Source organism: Mycetomoellerius zeteki, unplaced genomic scaffold (genome assembly GCF_001594055.1).
Source record: "Mycetomoellerius zeteki isolate Tzet28-1 unplaced genomic scaffold, Tzet1.0 scaffold145, whole genome shotgun sequence".
Classification (NCBI taxonomy): domain Eukaryota; kingdom Metazoa; phylum Arthropoda; class Insecta; order Hymenoptera; family Formicidae; genus Mycetomoellerius; species Mycetomoellerius zeteki.
In genome coordinates, this window is record NW_017256393.1 from 2,900,075 (window position 1) to 2,922,639 (window position 22,565).

Here is a 22,565-nt window from a genome sequence, read left to right on the forward strand (position 1 = left end):
ATTGGTCAATTCTTTCTTCATCCGAGATCTCGGACGGATTTCTAGCATCGTGGACACTGGGCTTAAAGGAAGCTAGAAAGTTCTATGCAGTTCTATTGTTCTGAAAGTTCTGAAATTCAGTTTTATTGGAGCTAGCTAAAAACGTGGTCACACAATTTTTATATGTGATCGGTTCCCTCCATTTTCTCTTTGATTCTCAATATAGGTGCAAGCTTCATTTCTTTTTTTAAAAAAAAAGAAAGAATAAAGAGATTGGCTGAAACTTTACACTATTTATACCGCCGTTTTGTGAAAGAATCCGATGGTAACATAGTAAATTGAGAGTCAAGTGAGAATTTGGTGCATCAAAACTGTTCCTTTTCACGAAGAAAACCTTTGCCAAGTAAGATAAAACCTCGTAGATGTCAAAGAACATCTTTTATCTTCGCAATCGGAAGCTTTTGCATATTTTTAATAAATTTAGAGAGCTTTCTGACTCATCTAACCTTTCTTGTTTCATGCGCTACAGCATTCATAAGCGTTATTTGATGATCTAATATTCGCTTGAGCCCTAAATCTCGACGCTTGTGAACTATCAAAACTTGCAGAAAAATATAACGTAAGTTGCATTTTGCTCACAGTGTCGTTTGTTTTACATAAGTCTGTGTGCAAAAAGTCGAACGTATCATTTTTTGAACATTGCTTTGCGTCTCATTCCACCTACGAGATGATTTTTTATCAAACAATACATTTTTCTTTTAACCTTTTATAATTTTTTTCAACTTAATACATTTAACATGTGCTTCTATTTTTATTGTACTTTATTTGAGGTTAGGTTATTTTTTTGCTTCTCTCGATTGTTAATTGTGTTATTATTCACGAATGTTAAATAAATGTTCATATTCTAAAGTTACAAGCTTCGAAATCTTAATCTTATATTTTTTTATATAAAACTGCTTTAAGTAGACATTGGGCATATTCAAGTCGGCAAAACGGTTAAGCTGCTTGCCAAGTATGAATATAATTGGCTGTTACTTATAGATCCAAGCAATCACATTCAATCACTCGACGAGCAAGCTAGCCGCTTTGTCCAGATTGAACGCATTCATTTTCTTAACTCACAATAGAAGGTCTATCTTTTTTGATCTGAACTTTTTGCATAGGTCACCTTTCCTTTTTCTTCTTTCTTGAAAAGAAAAAGAATAAAGACAGATCCTGCAAAAAGTTGAGGTAAAACATGAAATACTTGGAATACTTTCGATGCTAAAAAAATATGTGTTTTTGATGCTCATTCAAGTTTTTATTATTATTTATTAGTTTTATTATTCTATATGTATCTATATGTATTTTATTTTAAATACATATAGATGTATTATTCCAATATCCAACTAAACTTCTTGCTTGTTTTATTATTAGTTTTAATTTTTTAAAGAATTTTTGAAGTTCTAAACAATGACAAATAAGATTGTAAAACATAATATTATTCAAAATCACATACAATTTAATAGTTATAAAAAGTTTTAAAGTCATCAGGATCCATGTGCTCCAATTACGGATTAATGATAGAACTAACCGATTGAAATGACATTAAAGTAACATTAATAATTAAATTTAGTAGTAAAATATATTTTAGAATCAGATTTTAAACTCACAAGATTTTAAACATATAGGAAAAATTGAATTGATAACATAGTGGACACAAATTTTGCAGACAAAGCACTATAAGAAAATCCTGTAAGTACTAGGCGAGGGGAGATGAAATGTCGAAGGGTTTGTCAAAATTAGTTCGATTTTTTATTTATGAAGGTTCAGAGTACAAAATGAATGAAAAATTGACTTATTTTTGTCCATGTTATCAAATTTTTTGAGAAAACTATTATCTTGATTATGTCACCGAAGCATGCATTTAGAAATATAAATAATTCTAAAAATTATTAGTTGCTGTATCTTCGATTTTAATTTCTGGATAGAAAATGCATTTCTGTTTATAGTTTCCTATGATGTTTTTTCATATTCTGATATGAACTCATTTTAAGTTAACTTAAAACCACATAGAAGCTGTTCTTTTTAGTTTTTTCTTTTTTGCACTTATCTTTCCTCTTTTTCTTTCATAGTGGAAAGAAAAAGAAAAAAGATGAACTAAGAGATGAACCAAGAAATTCAGCTAAAAGAAAGACCTTTTATCGCTGCATTGGACTATACTAAAATTTTTTATCTCGCTTTTGTCAAACTTATTTTATGTACGAATGTATACAAATTCAGCTACAAAGAATAGATCTTAGATTTGAGATGATATTTTACATATAAGGTGTTTCATAAATGCATGTCAGTATTTTAGGAGGCAAATCTAACTTGCTAAATTAAGTAAAAAAAAATATGAACATATATTCTACATACCTTAGTTTTCCAATTATGGATGATTAAAGAAAATATTTGAAGTATTCGCCTCGTGCGTCAACACACGTTACTGTATAGCTTAGCACGTTTTGACGTTATCTAATGTTTTTAGAATCACAATACAAATTGGACAGAATTTCAGGCAGTCAGTATTTTATGCTCACGAGTTACTGTTCTAAATACTGTTTTAAAAGCAGCAAAATGGTGCCCCTGGCTTAAGCAAAACTTGTGATTTATGCACGATGGTGCTCTGCTTTATTTCTATCTTGAAATAAGAACATTCCTAAACAACGCCTTCGTAAACCGATGGCTAGAGCGAGGCGGACTTACTCTATAGTCACGATCTCGTGATCTCAATCCATTAGATTTTCATTGAGGCCATTTAAAATCTATTGTGTATTTAATGCCAGTAAAAATGTGGATGATCTGCGAGAAAAGATACGAAATGGATTTGAAACTATTCGAAGAATACCTAGTATTTTTGAACGAGTGCGGAACTTAATGCTAAGGTATGCAGTAGCGTATGTTGATGCACAAGGCGAATACTTCGAACATTTTCTTTAATCATCCATAATTGGAAAACTAAGGTATGTAGAACATATGTTCATATGGCGTTTTCTACTTATTTTAGTGTATAGATTTACCTCTTAAAATATTGATATAAATTTATAAAATACCCTATATAATGAATTATGAATATTGTTTTATATTTATAATATTGATTATTCGATACATATGCTTTTAGTTACAAGCATAAAAATTAAAACAGTTATTTTTGCTATGATATGTAGATAGATCATAAAATTGTTGCTGTATTACATATATAATTCTGTAGAATAACGAGTTAATAACTTATATCAGTCTTGATTTTTATACTTTTATCGTAATAATATACTGATATACTTTATGAATCTCTAAAATTTTTGTATCCTACACACTGAATAAAATTTACCTGGACTATTTTTGAAGTGCGCACCATCCAACAAGGTCTTGAAGAAGTGAGGTTGACATCAGTTGGTTAAAAAAGAAGTTCTAAATCGATGCATTCTTGTATACAGCCAGTAATAGACCAGGTAAATTTTACTCAAATGTGAATTTTGATGACAAATATAGTATGCTAATGTAGGGTTAATTATAGCATTTTTTGTGTTTTAATTTCACAAGGTAATAATACATTTTTTTTAATCAAACAGAGATGGGGAACCAAGATGAAGTTCGTACGCTTCTCCTGTCGTTACTAATCGCAAGGAAAGGTGCGACACCTGTACCTGTTCTTGAGAGGGATTACTATGAAATGGAGAATAAACGTATACCATATCGTAAATTTGGTTGTAACAATTTAGTACAATTTCTCCAAAGCATGCCGGAGCATTTCGTTGTTGAAGAGTTTAACGGCGGTCACTACGTACGCGGGATAGCGGACAAAAGTAAGCATGTGAGTTCGTTGGTGTCACGTCAAAAAACTTCCTCCAACAACTTAAGAACCAAATATCCGTCTCGTCAAGCTCCTACATTCAATCGTCGCATTCAGCATACAAGGTTTCAACAATTTAGAATCACAACTGAGAATTTAATTAAGCTTGTTCAATATATCAAAAAGCATCCAAAAGGTGTGAGTTTGCAGAATGCTGTGCTATACGCACAGAAGCTAATGCCGCATGTTTCTATCTCTCAATATGATTTACAAACGCAACTGTATGAAGTAATGCATCAGTTGCGCCTGGATGGCAACATGATATATGCGATCCAGAATGATTTGCAAAGTAACGTAACCCAGCAGCCAAATAACCAACAACCTTTAACGGAAGAGTTTTCAATGCAGTTATGCAACAAACCTGAGTTACCGAGCGATTCAATCTCACTTCCGACACAACAAACTGAATATGCTGCTGGACAAGAAGACTTCGAATTGGTAGAGTGTTTTAGTGATGAAGATGCTTTCATGCCGCTCTGTAACAATACCGATAACTGCCAGAGACGTCTAACAACAAGCGAGATGCTCGCGACAAATCTTGCACAGTACGTAAAATCCGAACAAACTGACATGTTCAATTACAGCAAGATCCCAAATGAAACCTTAGAAAATTACTACTTTATGATGAATAGCAACTATACGGAAACGAGGGCTACTGAATGTCCACAAGACAAATCCGACATAGTAAGCGATAGAATAAAGGCTCGATTGGAGAAGTTATTGCAAAAATATCCGGAAGGCATCTGGTGTGCTGATCTGCCCAACACATATCTTGAAGAATATAAGGTGCATCTGAATTATAACAAGCTGGGTTTCACAAGTGTACGTGAATTTACGTCTTACCTGCCGAAAATTTTCTACATGACGCAAGTTAACAAGACTGATGACTTTAAGTTATATAGTGCGGATAAGAGGCCAGTAGTTCCAAAAACGGATCCTATTAATGAAACATCGCATGACCACCGATACGACGAACACAGAACAGCACAATACAATAATGATTCTGACGATGAGCCAATCCCATCAGATGTTGTACGTAATAAATTATTCACTGATAACATGTATATTTGTTTAATGATATTTTAGAATTAGCTCTAGGATTGCCAGCAAAGTATATTTTCTCGTGAGTCATTCTATACATTATTAATCCTTAAATGACACATTTATTTTCAGTACATTTAAACGGTACACATGGGTCATTCGTGTCCGATCTAATTTTGAGACTCTTAAAGTGCTCGAAAAATTCTATTAAAATTCATACATGTTCTTTAAGGTCTCTACTAAATTATTCTGCTATGTAGATATTGGAAAAAAAATTTGGAAAAATTATAAAAATTACTTTCTACATCACACACACAGAAAAAGGAAATTATTAGAAAACGCATGGACACGAATGACCCATGTATGCCGTTTAAGGATTAACCATAATAATACTTTGACACAGAAATACTTTTTTTTTCTCTCGAAAGTGTAACATTTCTCCAAAATTTTTTCGTACTGAACATTAAATTGAATAACATAATTTTATAATATATAAAAATTTGTGTATATATATTTTTTTCATCTATATATTGTGTTAATTTAGTTAAATATTATAATTATATATACTTGTACATATTTGTATAAAATATGTTTATTATAATGATTGATACTTTTATTATATAATGAATGCCGGAAGAACGTTTATTATTTGTAATACATGATAATTCAATGACTATGAGGTTCTGTATAATTTTACAGTCGCCTACCATTACCAAGAAGTTCGCTCCCGACGATGTAATGAATTATGGCGATGGTATAGGCAATATACTAGTAACTGATTTAAAACGCACCAAAAAATTCTTAGAGGTATATGTTATGGAAGTGTTTAATCCAAGCTTTTTCTGGATACATCTCCGAGAAAACAGAAAACGATTTAATAAAATGATGGAGGAATTACAGTAAGTACATAAGCAGTTGACCAATCTTAGCACATTTTTTGTCAATGCTGGTATTAAAATCTGAATCGAAAATGTCTTGTTTTCAGTGCTTTCTATGTATGTAACAAAGATAAATATACCATTGCAAGAGTCGCTTTGAAAAAGGACTTGAATTGTGCATGCGTTTACGATAAGAAGTGGCATCGAGCAATCATTAAGAGTGTAAAGCCAGATTTCAGAGTAACGGTTCGTACAATGATAAGTTTTCAACAAGTATTTTCATTAATGTTTAGAAATTATGTTTTGATATGTAATAATTTTATCTTCCAAAACAGGTATGTTTTTATGATTACGGTACTGTGAAGACATATGCAGCTGAAGATATATATTATTTGCATTCAAAGTTTTCCACTTTGCCCGCCCAAGCAATACCTTGCAGTTTATATAATGTTAAACCAACTGTTGGTGATCGTTGGAAGAAGAGCGCAAATGATCAATTCATCGACAAAATCAATGAGACTCTTCTAGCTGCAACTATAATTACTGTTGATCCTCCGGTGAGATTATTTTTTTACTCCTAAAATTTAAAGTGTTTTAATTCTTGATTCTAAATTATATATATTTTATAATTATTCATATCTTTTTATTTTTATTGTTTTAATATCTTTATAATTATTTTGTTTATATCAATTTTTTATTTTAATTTTTAATATTAAAAGATAAATTACATCTTATTTTTTAATTTCTAAAACATTAAATTATATAACTTAATGTTATTATAAATTTATTATTAAATTAATTCTCTAATTATTTTGATAGAACAATTCCATGTTGGTCATTTTGACTGATACAAGCGAAGATGAGGATGTGTGTATAAACGATTGGTTAGTGAAAGAGAAACTAGCGCAAGTTGGTAAAACGGTGCGTATAAATGACATAAAAAATTATCTGATGCTCGATTTCGACTCTGCTCCGTCTATCAGGATATCCGATACAAGACGCGAAGACAATGTAAATAAACCGCGACACTGTAGAGATCAATCGATATTGCATGATGAAAGAACGCATGTATTATCCGATGTAAAAAGCGAAGATATTGAAAAGAAAACTGTTAAGTCCTCCCATAACATTCACTGTAAAAAAAAGGCCCTGCAGTTATTGAATAAATCTCCGGATGCTAAGTCTTTGCATATTAAATCTCCATCCGTTAAATCTACGCCTACTAAATCTCTGGATGCTAAATCTCCAAATACATCGTTGGATACTAATTCTTCGGATACTAAGTCACTGGATGCTAAATTGCAGTCGAATAATTCATCATATTCACAAAATGGGAGATCGAAGACGTCTAAAGAATTAGAACTTATTTCAGCGTTAAAAAAATTAGAAAAATCAAAGCTTAATGGAATATCCAGGTTAAATCCGAACATTTTTATATCCGAGGTAAATACGGATAACGAAAATAATGTAAGACAAATCGATTCAAGCAAGCAAAAAGAATCGCAGTATAGCAGTGAAAATTGTTACGGTTTTATGGACTTCGATTTAAGAAATTCCGACGATGAAGATGGTCAGAATGATTTTGGGACGTTTAGGAGTTTATATGGTGGACATGGCTTAATGGAACCTATTGATTGGTCAGTAATAAGGGAGGAGAATAGAACTGTTACACCAATGAGAGAGTGTAAGAGCGATGTAGAAGATAAACCAGGATCGCATAATCAGAAAAATGAATTACAGAGAAATAAATTACCTGGAAAACAGTATTTTTTAGACTTGACTTCCTTGGAAAAGGAAAATTTTTTACCTGAAGATAACATTGATTCTGATGTTGAAAATGCATCTGATTTTTTAGATATACTGAAATATAATACAGTATCTAACCATACTGTCACAGTAATGTTTACACCAAACGTAAAACTCAAGACTTTGCTTAATAGTAGATCTGAAGATACGAATTCCAGCATAAATATTGTTGAGCACAATGACATGGCTTCTTCAAAGGATCAGAAGGTAGACAGAAATGGCAAAGTCTGCAATGGCAAAGTAAGATCTGATGAGAAAGTAAGGGACAGAGATTCCAATACAGATTCAGAGTCTAATACATCTAATAATAAAGATAATATAAATAGAGAAATGTCTGAATGCAGCTCAAATAATTCCGTTCAGTCCAACACAAATAATAAAGCGTATCCTTTCAAGACGTTATTGGAGAAAATAAAGCAGATGGATTCAATGAACTCCAGTTTCATTAACACAAGCGAATCTTCCAGCAGCGAACAAATTCCATTGTCATCTTACAGTAGTAATACATCCGATGATACTATTATTTCATCGTACGATGAACAAGTTAAGGCATCTAATGTGATGGACCCGGATACTGTCACGATAGTTAAAGAGCCCGCATCTGAGAAGTTGACAGTTGAATCACATAGTAATTCCGAAGGAACAAGAGATCTTTCATCCTTGGAAACAGATTCTATTGCTTCTTCTAACGTTAATGACACAAAGCAGCGTCGGTTGAATCAGTCTATGGAAAATGATTCTGCTGCTTCTTCTAATGCTGATAACACAAAACAACATCAGTTGAATCAGTCTTCCGATTTTGTCACTCCATCCTGTGACATTAATGGTTCGAATCAATTGACTACAATACATCAAACGTTGGACGTTTCGAAACTAATGCAACAGATGTTAAAGATTGCGCAAAATATAGAGAATAATTCTGAATTGGATTCTGACGATCTAAGCCAAGAAAGCCTCAAAGATGACAAAAGTGACGAAAGTAAGAGGAATCATATATCGGATTATATGTCTGAAACGGACGAATCAATGAATGATGATGCAAATATGAGCGAAAAAGCATTTACTGTGTCGAACGACTGCAATGTAGCATTTGATGACAGTGAATGGGATGCAGGTGCAGATCCTGACTTTCTTATTTATTTCGCAGAAATATTGAAACAAGCAATGTAAATTACCGAAATTCCAAACGATAAAATTTAAACTTTTGCCATGAGAGAAAAAATTTTGCGCATCGTAAAAATGAACAGCTTTATTTGTTAAAAAAAATCTTTGTTCATGATTTTGTATCATACATAATTATAATCACATATTTAAGTTAAAATATATATGATCGTTATATAACTACTTAAATGTCATAATTATTAAAAATATAATATAAAATATAATTATTGTAATTAGTGATTATTACAAGAGATATTGCTGTAATATATATTAAATTATATTATTTTATATAATATAATTCTAATATATAATTTTAAATATATTATTATTAATTATATAATTGATGAAATTTACAAGTGATATGTATTTATCTCTAATCACTTTGCGATTATGTAATATATATATTAGGATATTAGTTTATGATTCTGGGAAAAATTAGAACCTTATGTGATGTTATGTGTATTTGTGATTATGGTTATTACTTGATACCACATTGTAATAAAGAAATATGAATGTGCAAAAGTATGTGTGTGCAGTTATTATAGACATGTGTTGATCTCATAAAGTGATAATTTTTCCCGAATTCTAAGTTGTCTAATCCAATCGGTTGTTACTTCGAGCTTATTTAAAAATTTTATCGATATTCGAGCATTCACTTTTGAAAATCTAAAATTCAAACATTTGCTTTCTGAAATTTTAAATTCGATTGTTTACTTTCTAAAATTGAAAGTTTTATTATGATTTCATCAAATGTATCACTTTATCTGATCTTTTCCCTTTTGTTTTCGTAATTTAGGATGCCGTTGACATGGCGAGCTTAATGAAGTATGTGGTAAACAATTTGAATCAAATACCGTCGTATTGCTTTGCGGAGGAGAGCCTGATGCCCGAGAACTGCTACAAAGCCACATTGACAGAGGAAAAACACGAAGTACCTTCAGTCTCATCCGGACCGACGCTTCCACATTACGATAGTCAATATCAACAACAGCCAGTGAAACCGCCGCCAGGTTTTCAGCCTCTCGGCGAACAACACATTCCGTCTAATGCCTCAACAAGGAGTTTCCAGAATAGTTATTCCTTTGCAAATGTAAACGCATCGAACACGAAGGCGTCTGTCTTCAGCGATGCGCAGGCGACAACGAATCCGTTTCTGACTGATGAACAATTCATTCCTAGTGATGTCGTCGAACAGTTATACGTGACAATCTGGAATGAGAATAAAAAGTTGCATATTGGGATAAATGAAATTCTCTGTGATATGCTAAAACATTCATCACTCTCATTGCAGAATCAGATTCAGTTAAATAAGATTTTGAAGATTGTTAAAAAGATTTTATTAGAACAAAAAGATGATTGTTCCACTGTCGAGAAAACTCCGACAGTATCTAATCTTGCAAGTAGAACGACATTGAACGATGTTGATTCAGCACAGAAAGCATCGTATAATTTAAACAATGAAACTGCTGCGAATCAGGAGCCTAATGTAAATATTTCCTCGATGTCTAATCCGTTTGGCATAAACGTCGATGACAGACTACAGAATAAAACTACATTTCCTACTTACGGTTCAGACAGTTTCCCCTTTAAAAATAACTGGAATCAATCTGACGAGCTCAATCCGTGTATGAAAATACCTCCTTCAACAGTAAATCCCACACCTTCAATGTTTATTAATCATGTACTACCAACCATTCCTTTCCTTCCAAAAGCCAATCAGGATACCGAAAATGTTCCCTTGACGCCGGTATCTCCTGCGGCACCAACGAATACTAATAGCTTCAATAATTTCTCAGAATACCTAAATAATATGAACCCCCAGTTTACCAGTATGCTTAAAGATACAAATCCCTTCAAGTTTTCCGTGACTGATGTTTCCGGAACGCAAGTACCAGAAACGCAGACTGAACGAACGAATAATAATTACGATACAGATATCTCGTCGTATCTCTCAACTAAAAATCTACAAAGCAATACTTTAAGAACAGAAACTGCGAATATTCATGCGAGGAACAATGGCTTTACGTCTGTCAGCAACCTGGGACATGTCAGTGAAAGTTACACTCCGAGAATCGTTTACGAATCCGATCCGGTAATGTATAATACACAGAAGAAGCAAACAGACGTAAATGTAAATACAAATGTAAGGCAGAACGCATGTAGTAGCAATTTTGATAATATTCAAAACGCTCAGTCTCTTAAATTAGAACAAAGCAATAAAAAACTTGCATCTCAAGTTTCACAGCCTGCAAAAGATATTGCTTCTTCACACACACAGCATGTAATAAATAACAATATAAGAGATTTGCAGAGTGATGAGAACTATGTTACTCGACTATCGACATATTACATGCAAGGTTCACAGTCGATAAATGGCGAATCGATTTATTCCTACCAAAACAGTAAAGCGGACAATTTGCAAACTGTATCGTCGCAGTCTTGGAATCAATTCGACATTCCAGAACATTTGACTAATTCGAAGTTCCAAAGCAGCATTTCTTTATTGAATAGCAGCAAGAACACACCGATTATTTTATCTCACCAAGATTGGAACTGTGATAATGATAGAAAATCAAGATCTCGAAAGAATGAAGTAACCAATTCGAGTAATATTTTTAAAGTTAATGATGGTTATGACAAAGAGGGATCAACAGATATCTACGCGAATTCCTGGTACAACAATGAGAAGGGATCTGTGCAGAACAAGAATGCGGCTTTTAGTCCTTTTGTATTTCATAAAATTGGTATGATTTTATTAAATATTTAGCTCATTGAACCATTTATCTTTCGTTGTGTATGGAATTAATCACTAACATTTTTTTTGTAGATTCAGTTGAAGGCATAACGTTTATATTTAATTTCGAACAGGACGGTTGGATATTGACAAATGAGTTTATAGAAGCCTTTACGAGTTACAAGTTGCTCTCTCGTTTGTTGACCAAGATAGACATGTTGAATATAAAAGTTACTTTCAAAGAAATCCTAAGATCTCAGTATCCAATACAATTTTCACAATTAGACAAGTAAATTTGAATATTTTAATATTTATAATTACCATCTTCAATCTTATTATATTAAAATATGGGTTTCCCGACATGGGTTGTATTTCCCTTCACGTATCATGTCACTTTCAACATAATACCTTGTAAAACCGAAGCATGTGTGAGATAATGATCGGTATCAAAGTAGAAATCCGCTGATTATAAATTGAGAGATTTTTTCAACAAAGATCCAAAAGACATTTATAATTCCCACGTAATATTTACAAAATATTTACATAAATATTCCATTTTTACATGTATATAATATTAAAAAAATGTATATAATTACATCATATAATTTACACATCTTCATTGTATTTTGTTATGATATTACGATTTCACACGCACGCACGCGCGCACACACACACAATTTTTAAAATAATACTTTTTTTTAATGTAGAAATATACTTTTACCATTTTAGATATCCTCTAAACGTTCCTCGTGATTCTGAGAAACACATTCTCTCTATTAATTTGATCTCGTTCCAAACCACATTGGCATTATTGCACAAATTGAAGATAATTTCGCGAGATGAAATAGATAATGCTTTTAAGAAGAATGAGTTTTTGGATGGTTCTGTTCTACGTACTTTCTGGGTGAGTATCATCAAAATGAATGTGATATCTTAAACTATCTAAACCTTTTAATAGATTTTAAATAGAGGGTGAATCAAATATAAATCGGATTTATTTTTTTTTAATTTATTGAAGCACCATAAAAATACAACATACATAGTTATTTCTCTACATAATCTCCGGACTTAAAACCATATTTTTCCCAACGGATAGATAATTTTTTTATCCCGCTATCAAAAAATGAAGGTGGTTGTGACACCAGCTAATCGCGCACGAACGCTTCGACAGCAACGTCATCAAATCTTTGTCCTCCAAGTGCTTCTTTTAGTGAATTCCAAATAAATGATAATCGCAGGGCGGACTGTAGGGTGTTCCAGTGTAGCCCAGAACAAATTCTTAATTTTTTGTCGAGTTTGGACAGCTGTAGATCCGGGCATTGTCGTGAGCAGGATAATGTCTCGTATTGGAAATTAGCGTCTTTTCCGACAATATGTGAGTTTTGTTTCGTCCAAAAGTTGGCAGTAGTATGCGGCGTTCACAGTACGACGTTCGTGGAGAAAATCGATGTGCAAAACTCCTTTGAAATAAAAAAATACAGTTGCAAGAATCTTTCTAGCTGAGAGCTGACGTCGGTGACTTTCATTTTCAACTGTTTTTCGTCCTTCTAAAAATTGTTTGTGCCACGCGTACACTTGAGTCTCTTTAAGGGTGTTGTGCCCAAACTATGCCTTAAGCATTCTCAAAATTTCGGACGGTTTTACGCCCTCTGTCATAAGAAACGTGATAATAATCCGTTGCGCAACGGATGAGAATACCTTTTGCTCTAACATCATGATACTGATTAAAGAAGCGATAGTGTAAAGTCTTCTACGAGAGGGGGGAATCTCCTTCAGGCATCCCTACCTATAACGCTTAGAAGCCGCACCCTTCTTCGTTCACCTCACGGCGCGTACAAAAATAATTCCGGTTAATATTTGATTCACCCTTGTAATGAAATCTGAATATATAAGCGATTTATATGTAATATATTCTTCTAAATAAGAAATAATCTGAAAGGTTTCGTTATTAAATAGTACAAATCTTTATAAAAATATGAAATTTTCAATTAATTTAATGTTTTTGTTTTAGACTTTGATCCTCACTTACCGCAAACTGAAACAACATATTGAACTATATTCGAATGAATTTTTTATACATAAATGTTTATATATAAAATATATACTATATATATATATACATACATATGCATATATATATATATATATATAAACGTTTATTATTTTGCTCTGATGAGTGAATGTATCTAATAATTTCATAACTTATTATGAATATTTAATGCAATTATTGCTATTGATTCAAATAATATTTTTAAGATTTTTTTTGATAAAAAATTATTATTGTAAGTGACTACAATATGTAATATTGTACAAGTATATAAGTTTTACTTTCATTTTTTTTTGATATTTTATATAATACGAACAGGTGATGTTTATGTTTATTACACATACTTAAGGTTATTACACATACAAAAATTTTAGTCGTAATCATAAGGTCTCCAGCAATTTTATCAATAACAATCAAAATTGCGATCTCGTTTTAAAACGCTTGACTGTGATTGTTTGCAGCCTTACGATTATGACCAAAATTTTTGTATGTGTGATGGCCTTTATGAATTATTTGTACTTTAAATTGTAATAATGCTAATAGTGACATGGTAGTGTATAAAAAAATACTAAATGGTATCAGCGGTAAGCAAAAATAATCTGATTTAGATGTCGTGAGTAGAATTGCGAGTTTTTTTGCGCTATACTTTCTTTTTAGTAATGGGTTAATCATTGAATTATATGAAAACTCAGTGCAAAGACAGTTTAATATCACCTGACTAGAACAGACATTTTTGCTCTCGGTTGTACCTTTGGTTGATTATATTTTTATTTAGTCTGTGATTATTTTTGATAGTTCAGCGTACATAATTTACTTTAACTAAATAAATAAGTCACTATCGTTGCTATCTGACTAAGTACAGTCGAAATAATTCAGAAGTATTTTTGTAATAAGTAATAATTTAGAAATATTTTGTAATTTTTACATGATGACTTAAAATATATGAATGCGCTTAAAATTGCCAGAATATATTTTATGTTAAAACATATTAAAATATATTTTGTAAAAAAAGATCCGTGATTATCATTTATAATAAATATTCCGAGTATTTCCCGAAAAGGTTTTTATTTTATTAAATGTTCTTGTTTTTAAATGAAAGAAATATTAAAATATTTAACTTATTAAACCTTACATCGAGCTGTTTTCTTATAATATAATCCTAAAATGCTATTGCTATTGAATAATACAGTATTGCTATCGAAACGTAAATTTTACATACAAAGAAATAGGTCACTCTTAATTTATGTAATATGTACATGTACAAGTTTCTCATGTATTTCACACTTTTAATGACAAAATATTTATAATATAGACTTATAAACATAAAGAATCTAATTATTAATTTAAAAGAGAAAAGGAAATAAGCACACTATCAAATATAGTCTTAAAATAATCTTAAAATGAAGAATGTGATCCTATTCTGGCTGTGTTCCAAAATTTACTGTCAGTACTGAAAATCTATAGTTTATATTACGTGGACTATACATTTTCAGTACTGCCAGTAAATTTTGGAAAACAGGCGCGCGCGCGCGCGTGTGTGTATCTTCTTACATAATATTTAAATGAAATATATAACACAAACCCTTTAAAAGTTAAAATAATTTGTCATACTTCCTGTTGTAATACTAAACATGAGGGTCCAAATTAGAGTTGTTACTTTCGAAGATTTGATGCTTAGAAAGAATTCAAATCTTCGAAAGTTGAAGGTGTCTTTGGAGCTTATTTTTAGACTTCAAAAAATATATTTGTGCGAATATAGAAAAAATATATTTGTAATACATAGATATTCATACATATATTTGTATATTTTTAAATGAAAATACGTTACTATTAATTATATTTTAAATTATTAACTGTGTACTTTTAATTCGAAGAATTTAATGCTAATTATTTGAAGTTCGAACGTTGAAGTCTTCAAAGCAAATTATACTTAATTATAAAAACTAATATATAACAGAATTTTTAAAAGCTTGTCTTGCTCTAGTTTTAGCATAGCACATTGGACCACTGAAGGCATTATACTGAATGATCTCGTTTATGTACGTGTGTAAAATTTATGTATTGACATATTTCCTTAACCCTAGCATTCTAGATTAAGGTGAAGAAATATGTATATGTATATATATATATACACACATACACACACAGAGTCTGGCCGAATACATGTAAAACATTAAATAACAATAATTTAAATATAATTTTATATTTCTCTCATGGAAAACACAAATTAACGAGAAATCTCAAGAACTTCGAAAATATTGATGAACAAAATTCCAGAAATTTGAAAATTAGATTTTTATGAGTAATATTTATAGATGTTCTCAGCGAAAGTTCTTTCAAAGACGGGATATCTCGCGATTTTATTCTCGATAGCTCGATATATCTTCAATTCTTCAACATGGCGTCCAGCAGACGATTGTAATCGAGGCATAGCGATTTCGCGGCTCGACGACGTTTTGCAATCTTTTTTTAGAATTTTCACGTTTGAAATCGAATTTTTCACCGTGAAAAAATGGCCGAAGGCGAAGAAAAGCTCACGGGTTTGGCAAAACATTTCAATAGTCAAACCATGTATGGTCGGAAGAATGTAAGTAACTTAACCTCAAAATTTTTGACGTCGTTTGTACCAGGATCTCGACAAGTCTTTTTATTTACCTACGAACGGATTTTCGAGTGTTTTATTTTCCAGGTGACGATTGCAACATACGTTGGTATAGGATTGATTGCCTTGTACTTCTATGCGAGATCGAGTAAAAAGACGTAACTTGTAGTCAGAATTTGCAGTCGCATTATGTAATAACGATACATGTGCCGTATCATAATATTCTTCAAATAAATGCAGTCGAAATATCCTTTTGTAAATCTATCTTATTCTTAGTGCTTGTTCCAGTCAGTCTCTAACTGTTCAATGTGACCACAGATAATCATTTACTAAGAATGTAACATGAATATGTTATTTAATAATCGCATCTAATCAAGAAAGTAATTTTACATTTGTTGTTCATTTTACTGAAATCGTAATAAAAAATATGTTGACAAAGGAGAGATGATTAAACAGTACATTTAATTTTTATCGCATACCGAGTATCTTTCATCATATGTTTACTCTGTTCTTGTAATATTTTAAAAATTGTGATCTTTTATTGATCCTTCTTTTCTTCTATGATATTTAATTTCCTGTCATGCCTTATTTAATGTTTTAAAAAGCTACATATGTACTCTGATAGCAAAATATTAACAATTTGGAGTCAAATTGGCAGCAAACTCGATCAGATTTTGACTACAAAACCATAGCCATCTGTGTCTGCATTTGGCTATGGATTTGTCGACAAAGCCTGTTGATAGGCTATGTCAGCAGATTGGTGGCAAAAATCGAGCAGAGTTTGCTCTCAATCTGCTGTCAGGTTATATAGGACCTTGTTCAGTTTCTGCTACCAATCTGCTGATAGCATGTCTAGCAAGCTAATATTTCTGACAGCAATTTGCTGACAATGTCAGATAATATAAATTCTAGGTACAATTTGTTGCCTTTCTGCAATCAGAAATTGGTAGCAGGCCCTGCTCGAAATCTGTTTCCACAGGCTTTGCTATTAGAGTAATTAATTCTTGGTATTATAAGTGCAGAGACTTTGTAATAATAATTTTTCATGTTGGAACCTCAGTGTTATATGGATTAGCGTTATGAGGGATTGAATAAATGTAACTCGTGTATTGATTGTGCGAATTTATTTTATGTACAATAAAATTGATTTAAAGCATATTTGAATGATAAAGAGGATATATGTTTACACGAATGGCGAAATATGTTCCTAACTGTTATGGATTATAAAGAAAACTACTAGAGAGCTACATGAAAATATATTTATATGATATGCTTTGGCAGCATGATGGAATAGAAGTATTGGCTGGAGTAGAAGCCTAATTCAAGGATCATGATTCCTTTACAATAAAGAAAATTTATAAATATATTTCACTTTTTATTTAAGTGTTAAATATTTCAATTTTCATTAATTTGATTAAACATTATTAGATATATAAAGAAAAAAAACATAAGAGTATATAAGTCTTTTGATAATTTTTAAATCAAATTTTGAAATCGATTTTACATTAATGTCTTTCATCTTATTTAATTAAAAATAGACAAATGTCACACAGGATTGTTTTTTCTAATCATTGTTCACTATTATTTGATGATTCCTTATATTTACAAGAATGTCCAGACAGCAATAAGATGGACTTAGCATATGTACATATCGTTGTTGTATATATTAAATACATGAGCATACATATTTATAATGGGCTCAAATATTATAGAAATTCTGTGACTAGAATGACGAATCTCTTTTATCGTATGATTACGAGAGCGTTTTGTTTCCCTCTGTACTTAAATCTAATTTCTTCCCCTCTTATAGCAAGAATATGTTCGGGAATCGTTAAGATAAATTTAAACTTACAGTATCTTTTATCTTATACAATTATCCAAAGCTAAATTAGGAATTAAACAGTTTGTCACTAGTTGATGTTTATTGATCTTTTATCAAATAAAAATATAGCTGTAAATAAATAATTTTTGCAATAGAAAAAAAGAGGTAAGTAGATACTATTTTATAAATTTGTAGATAGAAATATATTTACCGTAATTCTTATATTAATGTCTAATTTTTTAATGATTTTCTTTTAAAATACATCTATATATTTTTGCTTGCATTTATGTGAATGAATGTCATTTTTTTCAGTGTGATGAATATTATTTCACACGCTATTCGTGAAATTTAGATTAAAAGACACTTATATTTATAATTAATATAAGAGTACATTTTAATTTGTAATCTGCAGTTACGATGTTTCTCAGCGCATCCATTCTTTTCATTCTATCTTAAAATATCGTTCTTTATTTTAAATTTGTACATAAATAAAAGGAAATATGTACAGTGTATGTGCTGTATATATATATATATAAATTTTTTGTTTTGTGTGAAAATAACGTTTTAAAAATGTAAGTTTACTGTAAGAAAAATACTGGAAATTGATTTTATATTTTAGTATATGAATACTATTGAATTAGCCATCTAAATCACCCTAAATATCAAACTATGTTTGAGAAATATCTGAAAAATTATGAAATTTTTTAAATATTTTTTATTCCAATTGGGTTTTTTTTAAATGGCATTAGCAGCGATTTTTTTTGATCTTGTGATTCCAATAATGGTAACAGGAAATCTTTCTTTGTCAGTTGACGAATGTTGGTTGAGGTTGATCAGTATGCAAGTTTCAAAGAGCAATAGTCCAAGAATGCAAGCTACAGAATTCTCTATAGTCAGAACAAAAGTCCTCCCCGAGGAAATGTCGCACTATTGGGTTCTTCTGACTTTGAAATTCGATTTATTTTCTTCAGAGAGCTTAGTACGTGACTGACATACCGGAAGTTCGTGAAACCTACTTTGTCAGAGTTAGCAGATGACTTTAAACATTTTTTTACTTTAAATATTTTTTTTAAGGTAACACTGCAAGAGTGTAATACTTTTCGAGTAAAGCTTAATTTCTGAGCTTAATAGCTTTTTATTGGCCTATTTGACGTACAAGATCTTTTATTGTATTCATAATTTTTTGAATTTTTCCATAAAATACAAAGAATGCTTAAATAGAACATGCTTTTAAAACAACGGAAAACTTAAATTAAAAAAAATGATTACGATGAGGCACGTATAAGAGTATTTCAAGACTGGAAATTAAAGGATTTTACTGAATTAAGATATTTTATGAGATAAAAATATCTTTCAATTGATTTTATTTGTATGGTTCGGAAAAGATAAAATAAAGCTTTAAGAAAATATTGGGTTGGAAGAAAAGTTCTGCGGAATTTTGTTAGCTCAAAATTATATACAAAATATATTTGTTGCAAAATTTTCGACTATCTGACGTGAAAACTTAAAGTATTTCCTAAAAGTTTGTTTTTAAAAAATATTCCTACAACTTTTTGTTACATTCTGATTTTGATTGCTCATAACTCTGTTAAAAATCATCGTATCCCGTAATTAATAAAATAGATTCTTAAAGCTGAAACGTTGCTCTATCAAGTGGTGTAATTGCCAATTTAAACAAAAAATAGAATATATGTGCACATTTGAGCTAAAAATATGATATTACTGTCCTTTTTTTTCATTGCGCAATGATTATAAGGATACTAATATCACATTTTTAACTCAAATTTCTATATATTTTACATTTAAAAATTAGCATAATACTATTAGAGCAAAGTTTCGGCTTTAAGAATCTGTTTTTTTAATTGTAGTACGATGATTTTTAATGAGCAATCAAAGTCAGAATGCTCCTTTTTACTTAATTCGCGAACAACTTAAGAACAAAAAATCATAGAAACATTTCTATAAAACGATTTTGTAAGGAAAACTCCTCTTTCACGATATAGATAGCCGAAAATTTTTAGTCAAATTCTTTTTAGTACATGACAGATTCACGAAGTGAGAAGAAAAATTTTCCTTTTTTTCAACTCGTAGTTTTCTATATATAAAAATTACAAAACTCACAAAAATATAGTAACTATTTGAAAGTAGAGATTTCAAACTTTAAAACCTTTTTTTTTTTAATTTAAATTTTGATTATTTTTGACGAAGATATTGTATATATAATTTTGAGTTAACAAAATACCGTAGAACTTTTCCTCCAATTCCTCCAACCCAATACGTGTTAGATGTTCCTGATACGTACTCTAAAATTCTTATCAAAAGTATAAATAGTATATTTTTATTACATTTGATGTGAAACATAGTTATAAATTGTTCATATCATTCTTTTTACTTCTTTTTACTTCTTTTTCAAGATTAGGCAAGATAAGATTTGATATTGTGAGAAATATCGTTGTAATAAATTTAATAGAGATTCTCGTTTTTTTATGAGAGGCGTTTATCCTTATTCTAAATATATTTACATGTATTTATAGTATATATGCAACATTCTTTAAATTTATTAAATATTTAATACAATCTTTTAATTGTCGAGATATTTAATTAATACTAAAAATTAAAAATTTGTGAAAGATAAAATTCAAGATTTTTGAAACGAAAAATTTTCAAATTTTCTTCAATTGTGAGGGAAATATATTATTTTATATTTGGAACTGTGTGATGCGTATTTTTATTTTTTTATTATTATTTCCATTGCAAGTTCAAGGATTCAATATTAATTTTGATAGAATATTCTGTTTGATACTTGACATATTTTATCAGGGAAAATTTCTTATTGCTTAATCTATCAATTATACTTAATTCATTAATTTATATTAATTTATTAAGCCAATATCGCTTTGCGTCTTTTATGAACAGTGAGAAAATTCATGTTCGATGATTACGGAAGCATGAATGAATTAGTGTAATCGCGTGACTGCTTAAAGTATTTGAAGTGGAAATTGATATCGGCGACATTAAGACCGATATTCACAGTCGATTCTTATATTTAATCCTTCGGTATATATATTTTGTTATGTATATAATGCACTGAGTATTTTGTGAAAATATCGCGCGTATAAAAATTATATGAACATTTGTAAAATACATTATATCTTATAAATTTTTTTTAAACGAAACGTCAGATATTAAGGAATATAACAGTAACAAGCAAATGTATCTTTAATAATACAAAAGTTATATCTGCATATAAATTAAAAGAAACAGTCGGGTGTGCCATCGTAGTGATACCAGAAGACTTAAGATGTCATAGGCCAATAACAGAATTGTATTAGCATTTTAAGACATTATACTTAAGATAGTTTAAAATAAGAACGAACTGTGATATCAGCCTTACTAGGATTAGTTTATTTCTTTCTTTAACATTCGACTAGATCGTCTTGAAGCAAGATGAGACTTTCGGAGAATCACTCTAAGGATCATCGTTGCAAGAAACTTGGCCTTTCTGAGTTCTTTCACGACAGGAAATACGAAAACTGTTATTCTGAACGATCCTTTTTCTTTATATTGAAGCTGGCTTTGCCGTCCCGCAGGATTACAACATTCGGGCGTGAGGATTGGACCAAGCTTTTCCTAAAGGTACAATAATATCGATTGTCCAATGCAGTGCTGAATCGCCCCATCTTATCCTTATGTCTCTCTATCCATTCTGACGTTCTCGACATCGGAATTGCTAAAATAACTGCGGAGACGTACTATATATGGAAGAAACGTTATAATATCGATTATTTTGTTGATCATACTTTTTCTATTTTCATTTTTATTCTATTTTTTTTTTTATTTATAGATTGTCTTAATGCCCGGTTAGGATTCTCAATAGAATTCCTGATTGAATAAAAATACAAATTTTGATTGAAAAATCAAAATAATTAATAATCACATTGGTTGTCTATTATTACGGTATAAAGTGGTTTATCTATTGTTCGTCTTACTTCTTCCGAATGTCTTCTTGCTTCAATTTCGACTAGATGATATTTTAAATAATCTAGAAAAAATATTAGATAATGTTGATTATCTTTTATATCGCTTTGGTCCTTTTTGACATCCTTTTGACATTTGATATTTTGAATGCAGTTAAAATATCAATAGAATGCTTTAGTTTTAATAACATTTTGAATCACTTATCAAATAATATCAGAAAATGTAGCGAGCGATTATATGTCATAAATTACAGCGTAAAGGTATCATTCTTCTTGTTCTATTAGTTCTGACTAACTAAAAATTTCGGCAAGCAATTGAGACACAGTTGATTTCTGGCAAGATAACAAATATAAAAAGACTGACATTTTGTTGTTCATTGGCATTGGAATTATCACATTCTACTTTTTTCACTACTTTTAATGAGTGGAAGTTCTTAATATTGATTAAAAACACTCGGCAGACTTCTAATTGCGTAATAAACGCGAAGGACAGCTGTTGCTGTCCATTATAGTGTAGAATCGCCGTTCTCTTCTCTGGTCCAACTGTTGTGACCATTCGATGTTCTCGATTTCTGACTAAGATTTCTCACTGAATTTTTGCCCGGATAATAAACGCAAGAACCGGGGCTGGCTGGTCTACCGCTCTT

General features: G+C 30.7%; 2 protein-coding genes across 2 annotated transcripts in view; one reads left to right on the plus strand and one right to left on the minus strand.

Moving 5' to 3' along the window:
* Positions 1–304: 304 nt before the first annotated feature.
* On the plus strand, positions 305–15,939 carry LOC108731922 (uncharacterized). Its single transcript, XM_018462479.1, has 12 exons — positions 305–382; positions 3,346–3,449; positions 3,570–4,882; positions 5,591–5,790; positions 5,877–6,015; positions 6,105–6,326; positions 6,589–8,736; positions 9,533–11,480; positions 11,564–11,759; positions 12,200–12,374; positions 13,482–13,554; positions 15,833–15,939. Exons 3-12 carry the CDS (start codon positions 3,572–3,574, stop codon positions 15,937–15,939), a joined length of 6,519 nt encoding a protein of 2,172 aa, XP_018317981.1. The 5' UTR covers positions 305–382; positions 3,346–3,449; positions 3,570–3,571.
* Positions 15,940–22,098: 6,159 nt separating this feature from the next.
* The window catches only part of FMRFaR (FMRFamide Receptor), an 11,826-nt gene continuing 11,359 nt past the window's right edge, over positions 22,099–22,565 (minus strand). The window contains 1 exon segment of the mRNA XM_018462497.1: positions 22,099–22,565. This exon segment is cut by the window's right edge and continues 11 nt beyond it. Within this exon segment, the coding sequence (XP_018317999.1) occupies positions 22,425–22,565 (141 nt within the window). The 3' untranslated portion in view covers positions 22,099–22,424.